Below are 26,934 nucleotides of genomic sequence, written 5' to 3'. Positions count from 1 at the left end.
AATCCTCAGCACCACATAAAAATAAATAAATAAAGATATTATGTTCTTCTACAACTAAAAAAATATTTTTAAAAAGACAAAAGAAATAGTGCCTCGACATTTATTAGAATGTTATTCTATATCTAACATTTATACTTTGAACAAGTGTCCATTTTGTAAAATAATTTTTGGGACTGTAATAGAAAGGGCCTTAAGAACTAGAAATAATGGGGCTGGGGTTGTAGCTCAGCAGTAGAATGCTTGCCTAGCATGTGCAAGGCCTTGGGTTCAATCCTCAGCATCACATAAAAAATAAATAAATTAATTAATTAAAGGTATTGTGTCCAACTACACCTAAAAATAAATATTAAAAAAACTAGAAATACTAACTGATATTTTATGAATACATGAAATTATTTATCTGTTTAACTCCTTATCCACAGAGGCATCCCATTGCTAGCTATTGTATTTCTTGATGGGAGAAGATCAGAAATTGATAAATTTGATAAATATCATAGCAAAGGAACCTAGACAGTGAGGGGTTTTAGAGTATAAGATTAGTAGTTTTTTAGTGATGGCCCACTTAATGCCAAATTAAGGTAAACAGACTCAAGAATTGTGATTACGACTCAGAACATTAGTTTGTAGCCCAATCAGATTCTAATAAAAGTTAATATTGAGGATGGAAGATGAGTGTTTAAATAACAAAGAGCTACCATTTAAGATTTTGTAACTTTCATATACTACTCTTCCTCAGTGAACCCAGACTGTAATAAAATTACCACCTTTATCAGAGCTGAGTGAGGAAGTATGTTTGTTGACCTTACAGGATGCCTTGCTGTTGGACCTGCTTTCTCAGTCCTTAGCAGAACAGTTTTCCTTGCTATGCATAGGAAACTTCTCTTCTAGTAAGTGAAACTATGACCTTAAATGTACTAGCTTACTACAGGATGATCCTGTATAATCAGAATTATTATTTTTATTAGTATATGTAATAAAACCGATTTTAAGCATATTTCAGTTCCTCTTATGTTGTCTTAAAATTTTTTTCTTTTCTTTTTAAACTTATTTTTTTATTTGCAGTACAAGGGATCAAACACAGATATTATGTTCTTGATCAAACACAGATATTATGCCTTGCCTAAACTAAGACAAGTGCTCTACTACTGAGCTATATCCATAATTCCTAAAGATTTATTTTCTAATTTGTGAGTTAATTTGTCAGACATAAAAGTCTGTTATTTTGGGGCTAGGGATATAGCTCAATTGGTAGAGTGCTTGCTTCATATGTACAAGGCCCTGGGTTCAATCCCCAGCACCAAAAAAAAAAAAAAGTCTGTTATTTTTATCTTTGCGGCCTTTCTTAAAATGATTAGGAAAACGAGTGGTACTAATGAAGAAATTTCCTCTGGATGGAGAGAAGATGGGCAGAGAAGCATCGTTATTTATTGTTCCATCAGTTGTCAAAGGTACAATCCCTATCTTATATGTACTTTAGATGCCAAGTGAAAGTTTATTGAGGAACTTAGAAGTTTGCATTTATAGTTACTATTGGGATACTGTTATAAAATACATGTTAAGTTCGTAGAAAAAATTTTGACTTGTCAAAAATGTTTCAATTTCAAATTAATGTATATCTTCTTGGCTTTGTATATTGGTTAGTATACAAGCATTATTGGCTAACCAGTGATGCTTTTATTTCAGTTTTTTAAATAGGATGGAAAAGTGAGGGGGGAAGGTATAATTGAGATTAAAAGTACTTAGGTTAAAATCAGGAATTTTTCAAATGATATACCGTAGATAGAATAGAAATAGATATTTAAGTATTCTGGGAAATAAACAGATTATGATCAAAGCCTATTTTGTTATTGAGGATAAGAAATGTCAATAATAGTTCTAAAATATACTGCCCAATTGTAGTATTTGTAATATTTATATTACATAGATATAATGTATAATATGACTCACTTCGTAATGTAGATATAACCCTTTTTATGATGGCACCATTCTTCTTTTTTTTTTTTTCAGATAATACTAAATATACATATACTCCAGGATGCCCAATATTTTACTGCTTACAGGATATTATGAGAGTCTGTAGTGAATCCAGTACTCACTTTGCAACACTTACAGCAAGAATGTTAATAGCCTTGGATAAGTAAGATGTACCATTAAATATATTTTTTGAATAATCAAATACATGTTTATACTTGAAATGAGTCCAATGTAGACACTTTTAAAATAATATATGTATTAAGAAATGGTAAGTTTTTCAATTATAAAATAAAAATGAAAACCACCCAAGGCAAGATTGGCTTATCTGTTTAGAGCATGTTAATTTTATTAAAAAGTAACGAACACTGCCCTGACCTTGGAATTAAGATTCTTCTGTTACAAAAGTGGATTTAGTGTTTAGATATTCTTATTAATAAGTCATTTAATCTCTCCCTTTGTCTTTCTCTAACAGTAGGACTCTTATCACCTACATCTCAGTGGTGTAAATTTTGAAGGTACTTCATTTTTTGAAAGGAGTTTTTATCATTACTATAGCATATACATTTTTAAAAATTGTTTACTTGTGTCTATTAACAAAAGTTTTATTAACAAATGAGGTACTTAGCCAACACTAATGAAGATTATAAAAATCCAAGTGTAATATTAGAAAGTATCACATATCAGAATTAATAGTCTGCCTTTTCATCTTCATTTTTGAACAAGTGTTTTTACTACCTCTTTTTTTCTATTTTGCTAGGTGGTTAGATGAACGTCATGCACAGTCTCACTTTATTCCAGCTTTATTCCGACCTTCTCCACTTGAGCGAATAAAAACTAATGTCATAAACCCTGCATATGCTACTGAATCAGGCAAGGCAGAAAACTCACTACATATGGGCTATAGTGCATTAGAAATAAAGAGTAAAATGTTAGCCCTAGAGAAAGCAGATACCTGTATTTATAACCCTTTGTTTGGATCAGATCTTCAATATACAAATCGGGTAAGAGTTGAATTTTGGCTTTGGTTTCAAAAGTCATTTCATGTCAAGTGTAATTTTTTTCTGAGGTGTGTGTGTGTGTGTGTGTGTATAGTAAATTGTAAACAAACATTAAGATGACATCCATGCTGTATTTATATACATAAAGGTCAATTATTAAAAGCTCTTAAGAAGTTTTTCTTTTTGTTTTGTTTTCTACTTTCTAGGTAGATAAAGTGGTAATAAATCCATACTTTGGTCTAGGAGCTCCAGACTACTCAAAAATACAAATTCCCAAACAGGAAAAATGGCAGAGAAGCATGAGCAGTGTCACAGAAGACAAGTACTTTTTTGGTTTTACTCCATATTGCTAACCTTAAAAATATATTACAGTATTAAAATATTGTTTAAAATAATACGTGCTATAATTTTTCAACCTAGTTAATAGTTAACTTATAGCTGCTCAGTTATATGTAGCTTTAATAGGTGTGTCACATTTGTTTTGAAACAATTTCAATTTAAACAATGCTGTTTGCATTTTTTTACTTTCTTTTTAATAATTAGAGAACGACAGTGGGTAGATGATTTTCCTCTTCATCGAAGTGCCTGTGAAGGAGATTCAGAATTACTAAGCCGTCTTCTCAATGAGAGATTTTCAGTCAACCAATTAGATAGTGACCACTGGGCACCCATTCATTATGCATGCTGGTAAGTGAATTACTTATTCTTTTCTTTCTAGGGAGAATAAATTCTTAGTATTAAATATTAATATATCTTATCAAAAAGACTATTATCATTCCAGACACTTTTTTCCACTATAGTTGCCTTCTGAGCTTTCTGTTTTGATCTTGTGATTACTGTGTAGGTGCTACTGTTCAGAATTGCAAGGTCTGACCCATGGGGAAAGTACTGCCATTGTTAATAGGGATCATCAAGTCTTACTGTAGGATAGTTAATAACTAGTAAATGTCACTGCTAAACCCAAGGTCCCTTATTTACCTTGCAGTGTCTTTTGTTTTATATTGGGTTTATGTTGTATTATTTTATCCTTATTATAAAGTTTGAATGTGTTAATAACATAGGAAATTATCCTCTTCATTCTTTGGGAAATGGTGGTTATCAGAAACCTTCATTAGAATCAGAACCTTCTGTTTTATTAGATGTGGGGGTTTGAAAAGAATCGGAGTTAGCTCTTAACAGTACTTGCCTGATGTAGCTCTTACTATCCTACTCTTTTCACATAATATACTATTTCCCCTTAGCTGGGCTGAGTTTTCAATATTGGTGGCTGTAGTTAACAGAATGCCCATTTTCTCAAAAGAACATGATTATATTACAATTTTTTTCTATGAGAAAGTTATTTTTGACCTGTTGTTTAAAGTATGGTACCATATTACTTACTAACCGTTAATTGTCCACAATATCTTAGCTGTGCAATGTTAAGCAAGGAACTTCACATATATGCATCTTAGTTCATTTATCTGTATGTAAAATACAATAACTAGACCATTTCTAGAGTTCATTCCAATTCAGAATTCTTTTGATTTCTCTAATTCTAATATTTGTGATCAAGTATCTAAATTTAGTTGCTTTTAAAGTATTTTTTTTTCTGTTTTCTTAAAAATAAGCTCTTTTATTTGGTAAACTTGCTCTTATGTTTTCAGTTTGGGAAATTTTTATATTTATATTTAGGGTTACCCTAAATCATGCTTAGGTTATCTACTAGTTGTTGTCTCAGATTACTGATAAATACTGATGATGTAAATAATACTAAAAGAAATTTACATGCTTTACTTGTAGATAAACAAAAAGGGTATAGCTTATAGATCAAACCCCAAACAGCTATACTGTGGGATTGGGAAAGGCCAAGGCAGTGAATTGTGGTTTATGGCAGGAGATATTTTTTCTTCTCTAATAAAAAAATGGTAGTGTTTTCTACTGCATGTTACATAAAAGCACTAGTCTAGCATTTAACATATTTTGGAAGGTATTTAAGTTTCAGTCGCATCTGTTATTCCTAAAAGTATGACCATTGCCAAGTTACTTAACTACTTTAAGGGTTTGTTTCCTTATGTGTAAGATGGACTTCAAAATGATACTTTTCCTAAGATTAAAAAAGAAAATACAGGGCTGAGGTGTAACTCAGTGGTAGAGCACTTGCCTAGCATACTGAGGTTCAGTCCTTAGCACTATATCAAAAAAGAAAAATGAAGATAGGGTTCTTTGAGGACACATAATAAGCACTTAATAAAGTTGGCTTTTATTAAATATTGTTGTAGTTGAGGTGATAGCTCAATAGCAGAGTATATGCTTATTAGCATGCATGTATGCGTGAGACCCTGGGTTCAATCTGCAGCACCCCCCCCCCAAAAAAAGAAAGAAAATGTTAAAATGTAAAGATGTTGGTGTCTCATTCTAAAACTTATTAAGCTATAGTATTTTAATTTCAGCTTCTTGTTAATAGAGTACACCAAGGAAAATTTAATAAAATTAATTTGATAAAATTAATTTTCCTAGAAATACTGATCACCAGACATAGTATGGGTCACCTTTCAATACTTTTAATCAGATGCATCATTTTCTTGGTGTGAATTTGAATAAAGAATGGTTTATTTAGTTAAGAATTTAAATTAATTTATTTTGGAATATACTCTTATTCAGTACAATGATCTAGGAGGGGACACTGAACTATCACAGCCTAAATTCTGGGGCTTGTCCAGTCTTTATAAGGTAAAACAATGTTTTACTCCTCTTGATCTGTTTTCTCATCTTTAAAATGAGGGTATTTGCCAAGTGTGGTGGCACAGTCTTTTAATCCTAGCAGCTCAGGAGTTCTGAGGTAGGAGGATCACAAGTTCCTGGCCAGCCTCAGCAACTTAGTGAGGCCCTAAGCAACTTAGTGAGACCCTGTCTCAAAATAAAAAGGGCTGGGGATATGGCTCAGTGGTTAAGAACCCCTAGGTTCAATCCCTGGTACCAAAAAAAAAAAGAAAAAGAATAAAATAAAATGAAGCCAGGCATGCTGACATACTCCTATAATCTCAGCGACTTGGGAGGCAGAAGATCAAGGATTTTAAGTTCCAAGCCAGCCTCAACAACTTAGCAAGAACCTGTCTCAAAATAAAAACTAGGAAATCGGACTGGGGGATGTGGCTCAGTGTTTAAGCACCCCTAGGTTCAACTCGGGTACCAAAAATAAGTAAGTAAATACAGTGATGGTTTTGATTAGATAAGTATTTTTCAAACTTTTTGGTCTCAGGACCTATTTTTCCTTTTAAAACTTATAGGATCAACAAAGAGTTCTTTTTTGTTTATGTGGAATTAATGTTATTTACTACATTAAAAATGAAAACAGAAAAATAGCCTAAATATTTATTAATGCATTTTAAAATAATAAACATATGTATTAGCATAATACAAGTTTATAAAAGTGCCATATTTTCCAGAATAAAAAAATTAATGAGAAGAGTGGCATTGTTTTACAGTCTTACAAATCTCTTTACTGTCTTTATTTAATAGACTCTTACATCTGCTTCTGCCTTTAGTGTGTTGCAAAACATGTCACATAGCTTCTAGAAAACTTTATACTAAGAAGAAAATGAGAATGAAAAGGGCAAATACTATCTTGTATTAAATTATGAAAATATTGACCTAGAAGACCCTGAAAATTTTTTAGCAGTCCTTATGAATTTCTGGATCTCTTTTTGAGGATCATTTAATTATATCACCCCTAGGATTGCTCAAAGCTGTTAAAATTCCTTAATCAGTGATCAGGCACCTAAATACATATTGAGTTACCATTTTCTCAAATTATTTAAATTGACTTTTACTCCATATTGTCAATGTGTCACCACTTGTAAATGTCTCATAGCCCATATTTTGTCACCTCTTTGCCCTTTCTATGCCAGACTCTCTGTTTTGGATCAAATCACTGTCTTCTTTCTCTGATAGTACTTTTAGGCATTAGTTCATTGTCAGAAAGTATTTTTAGAACTGAGATGATATGGCTCACTATGAATTAATCCATCTGATTTCATTGAGGTCTTCACTGTAGCTTAGCTTTGCTTCATTCATTCTGTCATGCTTTGGGTCTTCCCCTACAAACTATTCTAAAGCTTTCTACTCCTACATATGTAAATGCTCACTATTTTCATTCTTAACTTTCATAACTCCCTATACTCTTTTACCCCCTATTTTCAAAGAAAGGTGAAAACAGAAATGTAGTTCTTTACCCCAATGATAAGTTTTTGTCTCCATACATCTTCTCATCTTCTGTATAAGATAATGCATGCAAAATTCCATTCTGTTCCCCATTCAAATCACCATTTCCTTTCTTTTTTTTTTTTTTTTTTTGTACCAGAGATTGAACTCAGAGGCACTCAACCACTGAGCCACATCCCCAGTCCTATTTTGTACTTTGTTTAGAGACAGGGTCTCACTAAGTTGCTTAGCACCTTGCTAAATTGCTGAGGCTAGCTTTGAACTCTTGATTCTCCTGCCTCAGCCTCCCAAGCCACTGGGATTACAGGCATGTGCCACTGCTCCTGACACCATTTTCTTTTTCAAACTTTCTTTGCTCTTGCCTTCATTCTATGATGATTCTCTGTCCCTACATGTAAAGAACCTTAATTTGAACTTGCTACCTATTCTAGCTACTGTCCTGTTTCTTTCCTTCCTTTCAAAGCCACTTCAAAGGTGAATGGGCCACATTCTCTTGTTTTCTGTGTCACAATCTTCATAAACATTCTTTACCTTCTCTGAGTTTTTAATCTCTTTCCCTGCCCTGCATATTGTTGACTGCCCCTTTATTCTAAGAACAAATTGGAGTTGCAAGAGTGTAATGAGACTTTAGTAAAAGTTAATATAAATGCAAGATTTTATTGTTAATCTATCACTATTATTAATGAAATATTGGCCTCCATTCTATGATCCAAGCATGTATTGGAACGTGGAAACTACAAAGATTCAGAAAACCAGATTCTAACTCTGGCTAGTAACTATGAGACTTGGACAAGTTACTTAACTGACTTCAGGCTTCATTCTTCGAATTCGTGCTTGTATTAATTATTTTTATTATTACTTCTAGGATTATTCCCGCATTATGACTTTCCCTGAAAGGCTGTGTTTCAAAATGCATTTATTGTTCTAAGAGGATCATCTTTCTCTAACTTCTCTCTCGGAAAGATTTTATCTATTCTTCCAACCTTAATAGTAATTCATTTCAGTTAAATGATTGTACATAATCTAGATAGATATTCTAAGCCTTTGCCTCTCTTCTGAGAACCAATCCTGCATTTTCAATTGCCTACTTAACAGTTTAGTTATGCATCTTTTATGCGTAAGGCATTTTGGAGAATGCAATGACATTATCTCTACCCTTAATGAACTTCCAGGGTAATAGAAGAAGTATATAAATAAGAATGAAATTAGTTAAAATGAGGTGAGTCCCATAAGAGTAACAAAAATAAAATGCTAAAATGTATTATTAGGAATATAGAGAAATTTATCCTAAACCGTTTCAAAGGATTAATAGAATTAATAGAATTCAATCTGAACAAAATGAGGAAGAATAGAAGAGCATGTTGATAGCGGAGAACACCAGCAAAAGTCACATGAATAAGAAGGGATAGGATACAAGTGAACAATTCAGAGTATAGAAAAACCATAGGGTTTGTAAAAGGGGAAAAGCGTTCAGGGCAAATCAGATCAATTCTAATATGTAGTGTTTTCCTTCAAATATCTAAAACCAAATTTCCATTCACCTTCTCTCCTTCCATCCTCTTCTTTCTAAATAACAGATTATTTTTCACCATTGCTTCTGATTGCAATGTTTCATAAATCTTTGGCTGTAATCAAGATGTTGACTCACTATGTCTGGCACATGCTTTGTACTCTTCTGAGACCTTGCTTTCCTTACTCCTTCCCCGCTACCTAAAATATTTTATCTCAGGCTGAGGATGTGGCTCAAGCGGTAGCGCGCTCACCTGGCATGCATGCGGCCCAGGTTCGATCCTCAGCACCACATACAAACAAAGATGTGGTGTCCGCCGAAAACTAAAAAAATAAATATTAAAAATTCTCTCTCTCTCTCTCTCTCTCTAAAAAAAATATATATATATATATATATATATATATATATAGATATTTTATCTCCCTTTAACATTTCTTATGTTCTTTCTTATTTCAAATCTGTTCAAATTGCTCTTTCAAAACACTTCCTGAAAAGACAAAACTCATTCATCTTTTCGAATGTTTTAAATAATTAAATATATGCCATTTTGGTTTGACAATTGTGAAGTCCCATTTGTGTTGTTATCCTAAATTCTTAAATCTAACAGTACAAAGTACAAAAGTTATAAATTATGTAATTTATCCATGTTAATGTCTTGCCTGATTAATTAAACCCTTCAGAGCAGGGTTCTGTATCGTATCTTTGTGTCTTCCACATAGTTTAATGTAGCACCCACATATAGGATTGTCTTTGGGCCTCTTTTGTAATTCATGGTCAGGCCTACATGTAAAACATTCCCATAAGATTGTTTATGACTTACTTTCTGATTCTAAACTTTTTTTTTTTTTTCCTTTTTTGGTGCTGGAATTGAACTCAGGGTCTTGCATATGATAGCACATGCTCTACCACTATACTGTATCCCCAACTTCTCTTAACCTATTTTTAACTAAAAATTATAACTTTTGTACTTTATATGGAGTGTTTCTCCATCACCTTCTTTATCTTATATTTGGTTATATTTTATCTCAATTGATCAGAAATAGAATTGAGCCAAAATAATTAATAAAAAATCCCTAACCATTGAGAGCATTTTTTGTCAGTTTTAATCCATTAATGCTTTACTATCTAACCTAGAAAAGCCTTAGATTTCTTGGATATTGGCTGAATTTTTTATTTTTTTTAAACATTCCAGATGATTTTTTTTAGGTAAGTTTCATTTTTTTTTTTTTTTTTGTAGGTATGGAAAAGTTGAGGCCACTCGTATATTATTAGAGAAAGGAAAGTGCAATCCAAACCTTTTAAATGGACAGCTGAGTTCTCCTCTTCATTTTGCTGCTGGAGGAGGACATGCTGAAATAGTACAGATTCTCCTAAACCATCCAGAAGTTGACAGAGTAAGTTATTTCCCTATTTATCCCTATCCCAAGCAGTAAATAATATGTAATGACACTGAAATATTCCATTGTACATTTGAAAGGTCAGCTAAAAAATAAAAATAAATTTCATTTTATAGACTAAGTAATATTTATGTATGAGCTGTGCTCTTGAGCATACATTTTAAATGTTTTTTTTTTATCCTGACAAAATATACCTCATGTAAAATTTATGATTTTAATTACATTTAAGTGCACAATTCAGTGGCATTGAGTACATTCTCACATTATTGTGCAACCATTACCTCTACCCTTTACCAGAATCACAAAATTTTTACCACTTTTCATTTTATATTCTATTTCCCAAAAAATGTCTTGAGAAAGAAAAAAGGATGGTCGATCCACATAGTAACAAGTGTTTCTAAAGGGCAAAGTAAAAACATAACAAAAACTGTTGTATCTGTATCAGAACTTTTAAAAATCAATAATCTCATTGACTAGTGCTTTCAGTCTTTTAACTTTGGCAATTCTTGTTTGATATAGAATATGTACGATGTAGCCTTAATATTTACTTAACACTTTGCATTAATCTTTTTTTATGAAATTCTGATTAATTGAATGTTTTCCCTTAGAAAACTGTTTCTAATGTCTTTTTTTCCTTCCCTCCCCCACATTTTTAGCACATAACAGACCAACAAGGAAGATCCCCATTAAATATTTGTGAAGAAAACAAACAAAACAACTGGGAAGAAGCAGCAAAATTGTTGAAGGAAGCCATTAACAAACCAGTAAGGATTACATTTATCAATAGTCAAACGTAGCTTTTAAGATGATAGATAATTTAAGGACCTGGCAAGAGTGAAAGAATAAAAGCTTAGATGACTCTTTACTGTTGTAAAACTCATGTATTACATTTGTTGTCATTCTTAACATTTAAACTTTTTTTTTTTTTTTTTTGGTACTGGAGATTAAACCCAGAGGTGCCCAAACACTGAGCTATATTCCAGCCCTTTAATACTTTATTTTGAAATGGGGTCTCACACTAATTTGCTTAGGGCAAACTGAGTTGATGAGGCTGGCTTTGAACTCTCGATCTTCCTGCCTCTTGAGTTGCTGAGATTACAAAGCATGTGCCACTGCACCTGGCTGAACATTTATTTTTATATAACCAAATGAAAACTGGAAAAATGAATAAAACTTCCAAGATAATTAATCTAATTTGGGGACTAGGGATGTAGGTCAATGATAGAGTTCATGCTTAGCAGGCACAAGACCTTGGGTTCAATCTCTTTCACCAAAAAAAGAAGAAAACATAATTTCCAGTATAATCTCTAATTTCCAGTGTAATCTTTTTTTGTGTGTGTGTGCTAGGGATTGAACCCAGGATCTTGTGCATGCAAGGCAAGCACTCTGCCAACTGAGCTTATATCCCCAACCCCCAATATAATCATTCTAAAACAGGGATTTATTCTGAGAAATGCATCATTAGGCAATTTCATCATTATGTGAACAACATAAAGCATTTTTACACAAACCTAGATAATCATGTGTAGCCTTTTATATACATAGGCTGTATTGTATATAGCATTACATATGTCATCAACTAAAATGTTCAATGATGCACAAATGTAACTTGATATGTTGAGTAAAATAATTCTGATTATTCATTGAAGAATATTTCTGTATTAGCCCTTCTAAACAACATTTTATATTTGTAAATTCAGCATTGTACATAATTTATTAATTTAGTCTCAGCAAGTTAGTAAAAACTTTCCCCCCCCTCACAAAAGTTGAAATAGGTGATTTCCTGGCTCTATTTTTCTGCTATTTCAACCTAGTCTTCCCATCTAATTATGCCCAAAATAAACTGATAAATCTAATGACAAATATACATTGTATTATAAAGATTAAAGTTTAATTTAGAATTAGCATTGACATTAAGATGGAGAAGAGGGCTTGGGGCATAGCTCATTGATAGAGCACTTGATTAGCATGTGCAAAGCCCTGGAGTTCCATCCCCAGCACCATAGACAAACAAAAGAAAAGCAAGAATGGAGAGGAATTTACAATAAGAAGAAATTGTTATACCTAAAAGTTATAGTGATTATAAAACTATTATTAATTTTAAAACTATTTGAAAACTTAAAAACCAGATAAAAAGGTTTATACCAACAGATGTAACTGATGTTCCCGAGCCTTTCTAGATATTAACCATCAACTAGTCAATAAGTATTTATTTAGTATATCTGTGAATCTAACACCATGGAACACTCTTGAAAATGGTAAGGAACACATAATGTCTTCCATTAGGAAGTGTTACATACAGACTCATCACACATACACATTTTGTCAAAATACTATTCCAAGACCATAAGACAGAGACAAGAAATGATAAGCAATAGAGACACCTTATGTTACACTTCATTACAATTAATTTTATAACTGTATAGTTATAACACATTTTTATTTCTGGCATAATTTTTATATTTTGAATGGATAAGAAGAGGAATCAAGTACTTCAGTCCAAAATGATTTGGCCTAGAAGTTACTTGGGAGCATCAGGTACTTCCTGTAACACTTTTATCTGAGTTTTTCTGAATTAAAGGAAGGAAGCTAGCCAAAATTTGTTGTTCTACAACTTCTACCTTCAGAGTCTTTCATTATAAAAGACTTCTCAGTACACGTTACTGCTGCTACACATATCTTCAGTATGATTTATGACCCATTATACTTATTGAGTACTTGACTAAAACTGAGTTCAGTGACCAAGTCTATATTTCCCATATATTTACCTTTTACATTAACAACTATGAAACATCCTCCCAGAAGAATTTGAATTTTTAAAGAACCATTTTCTTTAGTTGCCCAAAATTATTTGACAGAACATTCAGAAGAAAATAATTTAGAAAATATAAATAATGGAAGTAAAATGTTTTAAAATATTATCAACAAGTTCTCATTTGAAGCAGCTTTCTGATATTTTTGTATTAGAAATCTATTCTAAAAGATTAGAAGTTAAAAGTAAAGTGTCTTATTGAACTGTGTTAGGTAATTTTTAAGCAGTTTTCCTAATTTATTATCATTCCTTATCCTAGTATGAAAAAGTTCGAATATACAGAATGGATGGATCATACCGTTCTGTAGAACTGAAGCATGGAAATAATACCACAGTACAGCAAATAATGGAAGGAATGCGTCTCTCTCAAGAAACTCAGCAGTATTTCACTATTTGGATCTGTTCAGAAAACCTTAGTAAGATAGTTTTTCTTTTATTGTTTAAACACCATTATTCCTTTTTGGAAATAAAATGGTAAACTTCAATGTAACATTTATCATTTGCTTTAAATTTTAAGTAATACCATGTTATTCTCTTTTGTATAAATTATTACATTTCAAACTGCTGAAACAGGTGAGCCCTTAAGGCCCCTTCCCTCCTTCATTCAAAGCATTTTGTAACTAGTAAAAACCAAAAATTTTCTTCTCCTGCAACAACATTTGATTTGAATGCCATTAAATGTATTGTTCATATTAACTCTCTCAAAATAATCCACATGTTCTTTTCTTTACATTAGTTTTCCAGCAAACCTTTCTCGTTAACAGCAAGTTAATGTGTGTGTATAAATAAATACATATATATACGTTTTTTTCCCACACAAAGTATTGCATAGGTAAAGAATTTAATTGATAAAGGTTGGTTACCTAATGGTTTAATCGTATCTTTGACACCAAATTTTATTGATTGTGATATAATTAAATAGGTTATAATGGAATTAAAAATTTCACGCACATTTGATAAATTTGCTAGATGAATTATTCTTATATTAAAAACAAGCAGTTATCTACAAATTAGGTAATAGTAATGATTAAATAGTGATTTAAATTTAGACTTTTAATTTATATATATTCAGTACTTAAGTGCCCATAGTTTAGAATAAAGTTTTTATATGCATTGGCATAATAATTTTTTTTTACATTATCATTTATAAAAGGAAAGATGTTTTTCAGGCCTTCAGCTCAAGCCTTATCATAAACCTTTGCAACATGTTCGTGACTGGCCAGAAATACTTGCTGAATTGACTAATTTGGATCCCCAAAGAGAATCACCACAGCTTTTCCTAAGAAGAGATGTGAGACTTCCTTTGGAAGTTGAAAAAAAGGTTTGTTTGGAAATCCTTTTAATAGTCATTTAAATACACAAAATCTATTAGGTTCCTATTATAAGCACTACATGCAGAAATTGCACTATTCCTATACCAAAGAGTTTTACTTCTGTTTTTATGTTCAGTCCTTATATCTTTGTGGTGATTAATAGAGTTTCATTTGTCTACTTACAAAACACTTGGTTAGGGCTGAGGTTGTGGCTCAGTAGTAGAGCACTTGCCTAGCATGTGTGAGGCAATGGGTTTGATTCTTAGCACCACATATAAATAAATAAAATATAGGTCCATTGACAACTAAAAAATATTTTTTAAAAATGGCCGCTTGGTTAGTAGTTTATTCCTTTCTATTCCATTGTCTTAAAGATTTTTTTAATTGTTTTTCTTGTAAAAAGAAAGAGGAAAGCAACCTCCCCACACCAAAAAAATAATTAATAAAATAGCAATTGGATGAAACAGTTTATATAAAAAATAATTTTGGTGGGAGGAATACTTAGGAAGTATGAATTTTAAAAAGGGCTAATCAGTTATGGAAATTTTGAAAGAGTTACGGGAAAGAACACTGAAAATAAAAAAACAATGTTGAAAAACTAAGACATACCTGAATACTAGAAAGATCCCCATGTTCAAGGAGAGGAATATTTAATATTGTTGAACTGTCAATACTAGCATAGTTATCTACAGGTTTAATACAACCCATAATAAAATTTCAAAGCCTTTTTTACAGAATTTAAAGGATGATCTTTAAATTCATATGTAATTACAAAGGACCTCAAACAGACAAAGCAGTCTTGAAGAGAGAAGAATAAACTTAGGAGATTCACCTTTCCCAATTTTAAACCATACTACTACAAAGTTCAAAACATTTTGGTAGTAATCTAGGATATAAACTAATGGAATAGAATTGAGAGTTCAGAAATAAGCCCATACATGTGTGACCAATTGTTTTTTGACAAGGGTGCCAAAATAGTCTCTTCTACATATGGTTCTTGAACAATGGGGAAATTGGAACCCTTGTATGTGGCAGATAGGACATAAAATACTATAGCCACATGGAAAACAGTTTGGTGATTCGTCAGAAATTGAAGCATGAATTACCATAGGCTCTCCTAGGTATAAAATGTGAAAGAATTGAAAACAAACTCAAACACATTTATATGCCATTATTCATTGCAGCCTTATATATAATAGCTAAAAAGGTGAAAACAAACTAAGTGTCCAGTAGATGAGTATTCAAATAAAATGTAGTATATACATAAAACAGAATATTATTTGGTGTTAAAAAAGGGATTAAGTTCAATATTTACCACAACAGGGATGAATCTTGAAACCATTATATTAAGTAAAATAAGCCAGACACAAAAACACTACTATTGTATGATTCCACTTACATTGTATTATCTAGAAAAAGCAAATTCATAAATAGAAAGTAGATCAGAGCTTACTAAAAGTATCAGTGGAGGAGCTGGGGAGGGTTTTGGTTTGGGTTGGTTTGGTTTTGCTGGGGAGCGGTGGTTTTGGTTTGTTTGGTTGGTTTTGGTTTGTTTCTTTTGGGGTGCTAGGGATCAAACCCAGGACCTTGTACATGCTAACATATACTCTGCCACTGAGCTATACCTCCAGCTCTGCTCATTCTTTTTTGGGGAGGGAGAAGAGGGGTACTGGGGGTTTAATTCAGGGGCACTTAATCACTGAGCCACATCCCCAGCCCTATTTGTATTTTATTTTGAGACAAGGTCTCACTGAGTTGCTTAGCGCCTCACCGTTGCTGAAGCTGGCTTTGAACTCACTATCCTCCTGCCTCAGCCTCCTGAGCCACTGGGATTATAGGCATGTGCCACTGTGCCTGGCTCCACTTCATCTTAATGGTTATAGAGTTTCTGTTAACATAATGTGAAAGCTGTGCAGTTGGTGATAGTAGCATGAATTTTGAATGTAATTAATGCCACTGAATTATTCACTTTTTTTGGTAAAATGACAACTTTATGTTGGGTATACTACTATAATTTTTAAAAGTATATTAGTTCCATAATATATTAAATATTTTTTTAATTGTAGTTGGACACCTTTCATTTTATTTATTTAATTTTTATGTGGTGCTGAGGATTGAACCCAGTTGCCTCACACATACTAGACGAGCGCTCTATTGCTGAGCTACAACCTCAGCCCCTAGTTTCATAAAGTAATCTAAGTAATCTAAGTATACCCAATCTACCTTCTCCAGTCATGTAATATTTTAAAAGTTGATAGAAGGAGCATTAATGATAATATTGGATGATAAACAAATGCATAAGTAAACTATAAAATAAAGTGGGCTCAAGTAAAAAAGCAGTGCTTAGTAAATTCTTACGGCAAATACAGAATATCATGATCATCTGTTAAAATATTTTTTTCCTTTCACTCATTGTATAATAGAGAAATTCCTATTTGTATCATCTGAAAAAATGAAGAATTATATTTATTGGTTAGCATCATTCTCTTAGAATGAAAACAGCTTGATTTCACTAGAAAAGAACAGAGGTTGATTAACACTTATTTAACATAGGGAATTGTATATGTTGGTATCTACTCAGACTCTCCTAATTTTCTTGTCAGTTTATACCAGAAAATAAGCTCTCCATCAGTCTTTCAACATTTTATCTCGAGAAATTTAAAAAAAACTACATAAGTTGAAAAGTGATTACAATTCACATTATATTCTATCTATTTGACTAATTGTTAAATTTTTTGCCACATTTCCATTATCTCTTTTTCCTTTGTGAACCATTTTAAATTGAGTTGTAGATATCATGACACATTCCTACTTATTTTAGTGTTCATTTCCTAAAGGACATACCTACATACCACAATACCATTTTCAACCTAATAAAATATTTCCATAATAACAGCTAATATCCAAATTAATATTTTTCCTAATTGTTTCAAAAAGTCTTTTATAGCCTCTCACCTGAACGATCTGTCAAGGATCATACTTTGTATTTGACCTTATCATTAGATTCTTAGTTTAGAATGGTCTTCCCATCTCTGGTTTTTTTTTCTTTTAATTTTTTATTCTAATTTGTTGTATATGACAGCAGAATGCATTACAATTCATATTACAATATAGAACACAATTTTTCATATCTCTGGTTGTACACAAAGCATATTCACACCATCTGTGTCTTCATACATGTATTTAGGGTAATAATGTCCATCTCATTCCACCATCTTTTTTACACCCCTTTTCCCCTCCCTTGCCCTCCCTCCCCTTTTCCCTATCTAGAGTTGGTCTAATCTTCCCATGTTCCTCCTCCCAACCCCACTATGAATCAGCCTCCTTACATCAGAGAAAACATTTGGCATTTGGTTTTTTGGGATTGACTAACTTCACTTAGCATAATTTTATCCTCTTTTATTGCTGAGTAATATTCCATTGTGTATGTGTGTGTGTGTGTGTGTGTGTATATATATATATATATATATATATATATATATATATATATATATATCANCTCTATCTGATGTGTGAGGGGTAAAGATTTGCTCCCAAAATGTAGGCTCTCTGTTCACCTCACAGATTGTTTCTTTTGCTGAGAAGAAACTTTTGTTTGAGTTCATCCCATTTATTAATTCTTGATTTTAATTCTTGCACTATACGAATCTTATTAAGGAAGTAGGGGCCTAATCCGATATAATGGAGATTTAGGCCTACTTTTTATTCTATTTGACACATGTCTTTGGTTTAATTCCTAGGTTCTTGATCCACTTTGAGTTGAGTTTTGTGCATGGTGAGATATAGCTGTTTAATTTTATCTTGTTCATATGGATTTCCAGTTTTCCCAGCACCATTTGTTGAAGAGGCTATCTTTTCTCCAACTTATGTTTTTACATTTTTCTGTTTATGCCTTTGTCTAATAAAGATAACTGCATCCTCTATTCTGTACCATTGGTCTACCAGTCTATTTTGTGCCAATACTATGCTGTTTTGTTACTGTTGCTCTGTAGATAGTTTAAGGCCTGGTATAGTGATGCCACCTGCTTCACTCTTCTTGCTAAGGATTGCTTTAGCTATTCTGGGTCTCTTATTTTTTCCAGATGAACTTTATGACTGCATTTTCTATTTCTATGAAGAATGTTGGATTTTGATTGGAATTGCACTAAATCTGTATAATGCTTTTGGTAGTATGGTCATTTTGACAATATTAATTCTGCCTGTACAAGAACAAAGTAGATCTTTCCATCTTCTGAGGTCTTCTTTAATTTCTTTCTTTAGTGTTCTGTAGTTTCCATTGTAGAGGTATTTCACCTCTTTTGTTTGGTTGATTCCCAAGTATTTTATTTTATTTTTTTGAGGCTATTGTAAATGGGGTAGTTTTCTTCGTTTCCTTTTCAGAGGATTTGTCACTGTTATACAGAAATGGCTTTGATTTATGGGTTGATTTTGAATCCTGCCAATTTGCTGAATTCATTTACTAATTCTATAAGTTTTCTGGTAGATTTTTTGGGGGCCTTCTGGTATAGAATCATATAGTCAGCAAATAGTGCCAATTTGAGTTCTTATTTTCCTATGTGTATCCCTTTAATTTCTTTCATCTAATTGCTATAACTAGTGTTTCAAGAACTATGTTAAATAGAAGTGGTGAAAGAGCATCCCTGTCTTGTTCCTGTTTTCAGAGGTAATGCTTTCAGTTTTCTCCATTTAGGATGATGTTGGGCTGGAGCTTAGCACAGATAGCCTTTACAATGTTGCAATATGTTCCTGTTATCCCTAGTTTTTCTAGTGTTTTGAACATGAAGGGCTGCTGTATTTTGTTGAGTGCTTTTTCTGCAATAATTGAGATGATCATGTTGTTGAGAGCCACAGCCAAAGGGGCCCCAGCAAACTTCCAGCTGCTAGCTGATTGGCTCCTCTGCGGTGATGCTCATTGGGCTGTTTCCCCGCCCTTTCAGACCATGGAGCTGCTCACTGGGGGACTCTTTTGGCTCCGCCCACGTGACCCAGCCAGTTGGCTAGCAGCTGGAAGTTTGTTGGGGCCGCTGTGAGCCAATCATCAGCTGGCAGCTGGAAGTTTGCTGGGGCCCCTTCGGCTGTGGCTCTCAACATCATATGGTTCTTATCATTAAGTCTATTGATGTAATGAATTACATTTATTGATTTCTGTATGTTGAACCAACCCTGCATCCCTGGAATGAACCCCATTTGATCATAGTGGAATATCTTTTAGATTTGTTTTTGTATTTGATTTGCCAGAATTTTATTGAGAATTTTTGCATTTATGTTCAATAGAGATATTGGTCTGAAGTTTTCTTTCTTTGATGTGTCTGTGCCTGGTTTTGGAATCAGGGTGATATTGGCCTCATAGAATGAGTTTGGAAGTGCTGCCTCTTTTTCTGTTTCCTGAAGAGTATTGGTATTAGTTCTTCTTTAAAGGTCTTGTAGAACTCGGCTGTTTATCCATCTGGTCCTGGGCTTTTCTTGGTTTGTAGGCTTCTGATGGTGTCTTCTACTTTGTCACTTGAAATTAATCTGTTTAAATTGTGTATATCATCCTTTCAGTTTGGGCAAATCATATGACTCTAGAAATTTGTCAAGCCTTTGATATTTTCTATTATATGGAAGTACAAGTTTTCAAAATAATTTCTAATTATCTTCTGTATTTCTATAGTGTCTGTTGTGATATTTCCTTTTTCATCACGAATGTTAGTAGTTTTCTCTCTCCTTCTCTTCATTAGCATGGCTAAGGGTTTGTCAATTTTATTTATTTTTTCAAAGAACCAAAACTTTTTGTTTTGTCAATTTTTCAGTTGTTTCTTTTGTTTCAATTTCATTGATTTCAGCTCTGCTTTTAATTATTTCCTGTCTTCTACTGCTTTTGGTGTTGATTTGTTCTTCTTTTTCTAGGGCTTTGAGATGTAATGTTAAGTCATTTATTTTTTGACTTTTCTTCTTTTAAAGAATGAACTCCATGCAATGAACTTTCCTCTTAGGACTGCCCTCATAGTGTTCCAAAGTTTTTGATATGTTGTATCTGGTTTTCTTTCACCTCTAAGAATTTTTTAATCTCCTCTTTGATGTCATTTGCAACCCATTGTTCATTCAGTAGCATATTATTTAGTCTCCAGGTATTAGAGTAGCTTTTATTTTTTATTTTATCATTCATTCCATTATGGTCTGGTAGAATGCAGGCTAGTATCTCTACTTTTTTATATTTGCTAAGACTTGTTTTGTGGCATAATATATGGCCTATTTTAGAGCAGGATTCATGTGCTGCTGAGAAGAAAAGAGTATTCACTCATTGAAAGATGTAATATTCTATATATGTCAGTTAAGTCTAAGTTATTGATTATGTTATTGAGCTCTACAGTTTCTTTTTTCAGCTTTTGTTTGAGTGATCTATCCAGTGGTAAAAGAGGTGTGTTAAAGTTATCCAGAATTATTGTGTTGTGGTCTAGGACTCTTGAACCTGAGAAGACTTTGTTTGATGAACGAAGATGCTCTATTGTTTGGGGCATATAAATTTATTATTGTTGTGACTTGTTGATGAATGTTTCCCGTAAACAGTATGAAATGTCCTTCTTGATCCCTTTTAAGAGAAAGAAACAAGAAAAATAGAATTATTTATTTGATAAAAATCTTTTTTAACTTTTTTTTTTTTTTTTTTTTTTTTTTTTGTACCAGGGATTGAACTCAGGGGCATTCAACCACTGAGACACATCCCCAGCCCTATTTTGTATTTTATTTTGAGACAGGGTCTCAATGAGTTGCTTAGCGTCTCACTGTTGCTGAGCTGGCTTTCAACTTGCAATCCTCCTGTTTCATCCTCCCAAGCCGCTGGTATTAGAGATGTGCACCTGCAAACTATGCTTTTAATGTTATTCCTAAGTACAAAAATCTTTATTCAGATAATATAAAAAATGTTTCCTTTAAGACAAGCTTTAAAAGAATTTTTTTTAATTGTTCTAATTAGTTATACAGAAGAGTAGAATGCATTTTGACACATTTTACACAAATAGAGCACAACTTCTCATTCCTCTGGCTATACATGGTGCAGAGTCACACCAATAGAGTAATTATACATGTACATAGGGTAATAATGTTTCATTCTACCCCCTTCCCATCTCCACAGCCCCACCCTTCCACTCACTTCCTTCTGCCCAATCCAAAGTTCCTTCACTCTTCCCTACCTATCCTCAACTATGGATCAACATTAGCTTATCAGAGAAAACATTAGGCCTTTTGGTTTGGGGGATTGGCTTATTTTACTTAACATGATATTCTCTAGCTTCATCCATTTACCTGCAAATGCCATAATTTCATTTAAGGCTGAGTAATATTCCATTGTGCAGTGGTGCAGGCCTGTAACCCCAGCAGTTCAGGAGGCTGAAGCAGGAAGATCATGAGTTCAAAGCCAACCTCAGCAACTTAGCAAGGCCCTAAGCAACTCAGTGAGACCCTGTCTCTCAAATATAAAAAAGGACTGGGGATGTTGCTCGATGGTTAAGTACCCCTGGATTTAATCCCTAGTTAAAAAAAAAAAAAGAAAGAAAGAAAACCCATAAGACAAGCATTTTAAAGTACATTTGTCCTTCTTGGAATTGATAAACTTCCTTTTTATCTTCACTAATACAGTGTATAAACATAGGTAATAGAAAATATTTTTATGAATATAAAGATTTAGTGCTAGAGTTCATAGATATCCATAAACTGAAGGTAATATTATTAGATGGTCAATCGGGGTTATCAAACTATAGTCATGATCATATCCTTCCTGTTTCCTATTTTTGTATAACCTAAAAGCTAAGAATGCATATTTATATTTTATGATGGTTAAAAAATGTAAAGAATAAAATTTAAATCATGTGAAAATTTTCTGGAATTCAAATTGAGTATCTTTACAAAAAGTTGTATGCCATACCACTTATTTAAGTATTGCCTGAAGCTGCTTTTATAAAAACTATAATGATAAAGTTGAGTAGTTGCAACAGAGATTATATGGCTCACAAAGCTTAAAATATTACTATTTAGCCCTTAGAAAAAGTTTCCACAACTCCTGCTCTAAAGCAGTAACAGTTCATTGATGTATAAATGTGCATTTTCTGCTTTTTCTTTATTATACAGTGACAAGCTGTATATTTTTAAAAGGAAATTGTAGCCTGATAACCACATTATACTTTTTCTTTTAAGATTGAGGACCCACTAGCTATTCTTATTCTCTTTGATGAAGCCAGATATAATTTATTAAAGGGCTTTTATACAGCTCCTGATGCTAAACTGATAACATTGGCAAGCCTGCTGTTGCAAATAGTGTATGGAAATTATGAAAGTAAGAAACACAAGCAAGGTTTCCTAAAGTAAGTATTTAATGCTGTGTATGGTCTTGTGCTATGCTAAAGATTCTATCTAACCAAGAAAGTTTTGAAATTTTATTAGAACATTTTTATACATTGATTTGGAATTAAATAATACAAACAGAATGAAAGGGAAAACAAACAAACCCCAGCTTCTGTAATAAAGCATTCTTAAAGTTTTATTTTCCAAAGTTATTTTTCTTATGTTTGATTTTTATTTTGATATACTTCATATTTATTTTTTTATATCTTTCTTTACTGTATGTTTAAATAAGTTCACTAAAACCTGACTTGAATAAGTAGTAAAAAATTTTATAAGGCAGATGCACTTAGACATCCTACCATAAAAATTAAAATCATGTTCAATCTTTCAGAGAAAACACTGAGATTTGAGCACATCTACAGTTTGTTTATTGTGCTTTTCAACTTTCAAAAACATTTTCTGGCTCTTGAAAGAAGAAACATTCTCTATTGCAAATGTTGTGACGTTTTCCCACAACTTGAACTCTTAAAATTTTTGAGTTCTCTAATTTTTAAAGCAGTATTTTTCAGTTTAAAAATTGTGTCATTTAAAGCCATCTGTTACAGAGGGATTAGTGTACTTGAGTACCAAAGATGACTTAAAGGATGTTTGCATGTGTGCTTACAGTGAAGAAAATCTAAAATCCATTGTACCTATTACCAAACTAAAAAGTAAGGCACCACACTGGACAAATCGAATTCTTCATGAATATAAGGTAAGCTGTTTAATGAAAATAAAAAGACATTTTTATAGCCTACTTGATATTTTGTTAGTGTTATTAATCTTTTAAACATAGGTATAGTAAACTCATAGTCCTGAACTTCTAAATGGATCTTTTGGTTTACAATGTCCGAAACTGAAAATAGCAAGATATTTTTAGTAATGTAGAATCTTTTACATCTATGTGCTGAATATTTTGGTAAAGGATAGGAATAAAATTTTGAAATAATATACTATCCCTGCCCATGAGGCACTTAAAATTAATGGAATAGACAAATAATATTTTTAGACCTCAGCATTTTTTTTTTAATATTAAGATTATAAAAAGAGGGCCGGGGTTGTGGCTCGGTGGTAGAGCACTTGCCTAGCATGCATGAGTCACTGGGTTTGTTCCCCGCACCACATAAAAATTAACAAATAACATAAAGGTATTAAAAAAATATTATAAAAAGAAAAAGTACTCTTATGATAATGTGCCATAATTTCATTCTTTGGGGAAAACCTTGATTTAAGAAACTACGTAGTTGGCCTCTTTGGATTATCATACTTGTAATTCTCTTTCATGTCTCTTTTATTTGTAATTGTTTTTAGAATCTTAGTACAAGTGAAGGTGTCAGTAAAGAAATGCATCACCTGCAGCGCATGTTCTTACAGAATTGTTGGGAAATTCCTACATATGGAGCAGCTTTTTTCACAGGACAGATATTTACAAAAGCAAGCCCCAGCAATCATAAAGTCATCCCTGTGTACGTAGGAGTAAATGTAAAAGGACTTCATCTCCTCAACATGGAAACTAAGGTATATTTTTAGCTGTTTTTGACCAGTCATGTCATATAACTACTAAACTAACAGTACCAGCCTATGTGAAGAAACTGGAAATAGCATATATGTATAACTTTTCATTGAAGTTTCATTCATTGCAAATAATGCTGGGGGAGGCGTGTGACTAAATGACTTCCAGTAAGGAGTTTTAACATTAATTAAATACATTCCTGATTAGAATATCTTAGGTATATGGAGTATTTTTGTGTATAGTAATATATTTACACAGTATATTTAGTGAAAATGGTGCCAAACCACATGTAATATGCTACAATTGGTATAAAAATGGAAGGAGGTTGAGACTATTTTTACCTGAAGAACATGATGTATACATTAAAAAATGTTTGAAGCCTTTTGAGAAGGGACACATGTAATTGGGAACTGGAGTTAGAAGGGAGACTTTTCAATATGTACCTATCTGAGTTCAGGCTGTTATAACAAAGTACCTTAGACTGAATGGCTTATAAACAATGGAAATTTATTTCTCAGTTCTGGAAACTAGAAGTCGGAGATCAGGCATCAGTATGGTCAGCTTCTGGAAAAGGCCTTTTTCTTGGTTGCTCTTGGGGACCCTTCTATGAGGGCACTAATCCCCTTCAAGAGGGCTCTACCCTCGTGACCTAATTATCTTCCAAAGGCTGTACATCTACTACCATCACATTGGTCACACTAGGGGTTAAAATTTCAACATAGGAATCTTAGGAATGGTCACAAACATAATAACACCATCTTGAAAGTCAAAAGTTTTTTACTATGTGATTATAATAACCTATTTAAAATATCAAGTGGGTTTAAATGGAAAATGCAGAATTTAAAAAGAAAAATATATCTGATACAAGGGCTTCATTTTGAAAATTGGGACTAGTTATAAGAAGCTCTTGGGGGATAGTGTGAAGCTTGGAAGGGTTATAAATATCCATTAGAACACTAAAAAGCACTCCAGTCAGAAATTTGTTACTGTTTGGTGCTTGCATCTTTTTCTAATCAAATTTATTATGATATAAAATATAGGTTTGTCGTTTATTTTTAACACTTCACACATTTAAGCAGGATGGATGACTAGTTTATAATAAAAAGAAAATAAAAATCAAATCTAATTTGTTAACTCAGATTTGCCAAGAATAGACCATTTTCCAAATCAATTAATGTAAACTAAACCTGTGCATTTTATTTTTTATTTTTTTTAAATATATTTTATAGTTGTGGATGGACAGATTACCTTTATTTTTTTTGTTTATGTGGTGCTGAGGATCGAACCCAGTGCCTCACACATGCTAGGCAAGCGCTGTGCCATTGAGTTACAGCCCCAGCCAAACTTGTGCATTTTAAAAACACATTTTAGATTGGGAAATATGCTAATAAATTTAATTTTTCTTTTCCTAATTTTTATAAGTCTTTATTATGATGATCACATAACTTTTTAAATTATCCCAGTCATAATTATTTAATATTAACTCAGGATCATCCTTATGGGCAGCATTATTTAATGAAGTTGTCAGATAAACCTGTGGATGGGACTAGAGAAGATTTAGGGAAATGGAGCAGAATAAAGTCTGACTTCAGTTACTGACCTGAGTTTGATTTCTTGAATACCCTTATAAGCCAGCTTGCTTTTGGGTCTTTTGCTTATTTTCTTTTAAAACTATTTTGCGGGACTGGGGATATAGCTCAGAAATTTGTTACTGTACTTTTGGTGGTACTTTTGGTAGAGTACATGTCTCACATGCACAAGGCCCTGGGTTCAATCCCCAGCACCACCAAAAAAAAAAAAAAAATTTTTTTTGCTTACATAAAATACACTACTGCTTATAAAACTTATAGCACTTTTCTGTTTCATTTCTAAACTTGTTAAATGAAGGAGAAATTACCCCCTCCATTTCAGGAAATTTTTCTTTGCTATTTATATAGAGCATCTTATACCAACATTTACAAATTCTTATTCATGGAATTGGATGGTAATATATATATAGTATTCAGAAGGTAGTTTAACAATACCTTAAAATATTTATATTGTAAATAACAGTCTGGTCCAGAAGTTGAGTAAGTGAGAGAGTAGTAGTAGACAGGGAATGTTAGCTATATTATTAATTAACAGATTGCTTTTTCAGGATAATATGTTCAGCTTCTAGAAAAATAAATAGGAATACTATCCTTGAGTATATAAAAAGATGATTGAACCAAAATCTAAACATGCTTTCTGTCCCTGCATAAGCCACTTATAAATATATGGCACTTTCAAAAGCTTTAAGATGATTATATTTTCCAGTTATCAAAGGTAGAAACAACCAGGTTGTCCTCGCTGGTCTTGGATTCAGCAAGATGTACTATGGTTGAATGTGACACAACTTCATTAAAATAAACACCTTCATCTGTAAAAATACCTTAATTTGAATTTAAAACACCAAATGGGATACATTAGCCTCAGAGATTAATTCTCAGGCAAAGCCACAGAATATAGCTATGTTTTTTATATCAATTACGTCTACCTTCTACATCTTCTTTCTCTTTGAAATAATGAAAATTGCCCATCAGAAAATATAACTCAGCCAATTTCATGTGCTTGTCAAAGATTTGTCTGTTCTGCCTACATAAAATGTAAACACTATTGAATAGATAAATGCAGTGTTTATTCACTTAAAATCATGGCTCAGTGTTTTACTGTAGTGAATATGTTGCATTCTTCACAGCTGAACTGTACTTCTTGATATGTCTTCAACCTTAATAAATGCCATTACCACAAAACAATAGATTATCATTTGCTGATGTTGATTTATATTGACCATAATGCCCTTCTGGTTGGAATTGGTTGTTTAAACACCCACCTGGTACC

At 32.6% G+C, this 26,934-nt stretch overlaps 1 protein-coding gene across 5 annotated transcripts in view; it reads left to right on the top strand.

Moving 5' to 3' along the window:
- Window positions 1-26,934, top strand: part of Krit1 (KRIT1 ankyrin repeat containing) — a 35,985-nt gene that overhangs the window by 6,035 nt on the left and 3,016 nt on the right. For 2 of the 5 annotated variants that reach the window (XM_048784607.1, XM_015506727.2), the window contains exons 4-15: window positions 1,356-1,448; window positions 2,008-2,137; window positions 2,732-2,975; window positions 3,179-3,294; window positions 3,516-3,659; window positions 9,920-10,076; window positions 10,736-10,843; window positions 13,151-13,307; window positions 14,061-14,212; window positions 22,377-22,543; window positions 23,190-23,277; window positions 23,874-24,080. In XM_048784607.1, the coding sequence (XP_048640564.1) occupies window positions 1,356-1,448; window positions 2,008-2,137; window positions 2,732-2,975; window positions 3,179-3,294; window positions 3,516-3,659; window positions 9,920-10,076; window positions 10,736-10,843; window positions 13,151-13,307; window positions 14,061-14,212; window positions 22,377-22,543; window positions 23,190-23,277; window positions 23,874-24,080 (1,763 nt within the window). Of the gene's footprint in view, window positions 1-1,355; window positions 1,449-2,005; window positions 2,138-2,446; window positions 2,490-2,731; window positions 2,976-3,178; window positions 3,295-3,515; window positions 3,660-9,919; window positions 10,077-10,735; window positions 10,844-13,150; window positions 13,308-14,060; window positions 14,213-22,376; window positions 22,544-23,189; window positions 23,278-23,873; window positions 24,081-26,934 lie in introns of those variants that run through there. The other 3 variants (XM_048784610.1, XM_048784608.1, XM_048784609.1) reach the window with 3 other exon arrangements.

Source organism: Marmota marmota, unplaced genomic scaffold, assembly GCF_001458135.2.
Source record: "Marmota marmota marmota unplaced genomic scaffold, marMar, whole genome shotgun sequence".
NCBI classification, from domain to species: domain Eukaryota; kingdom Metazoa; phylum Chordata; class Mammalia; order Rodentia; family Sciuridae; genus Marmota; species Marmota marmota.
Note: the sequence above shows the minus strand (reverse complement) of the source record. Positions and strands in the feature narration are given on the sequence as shown.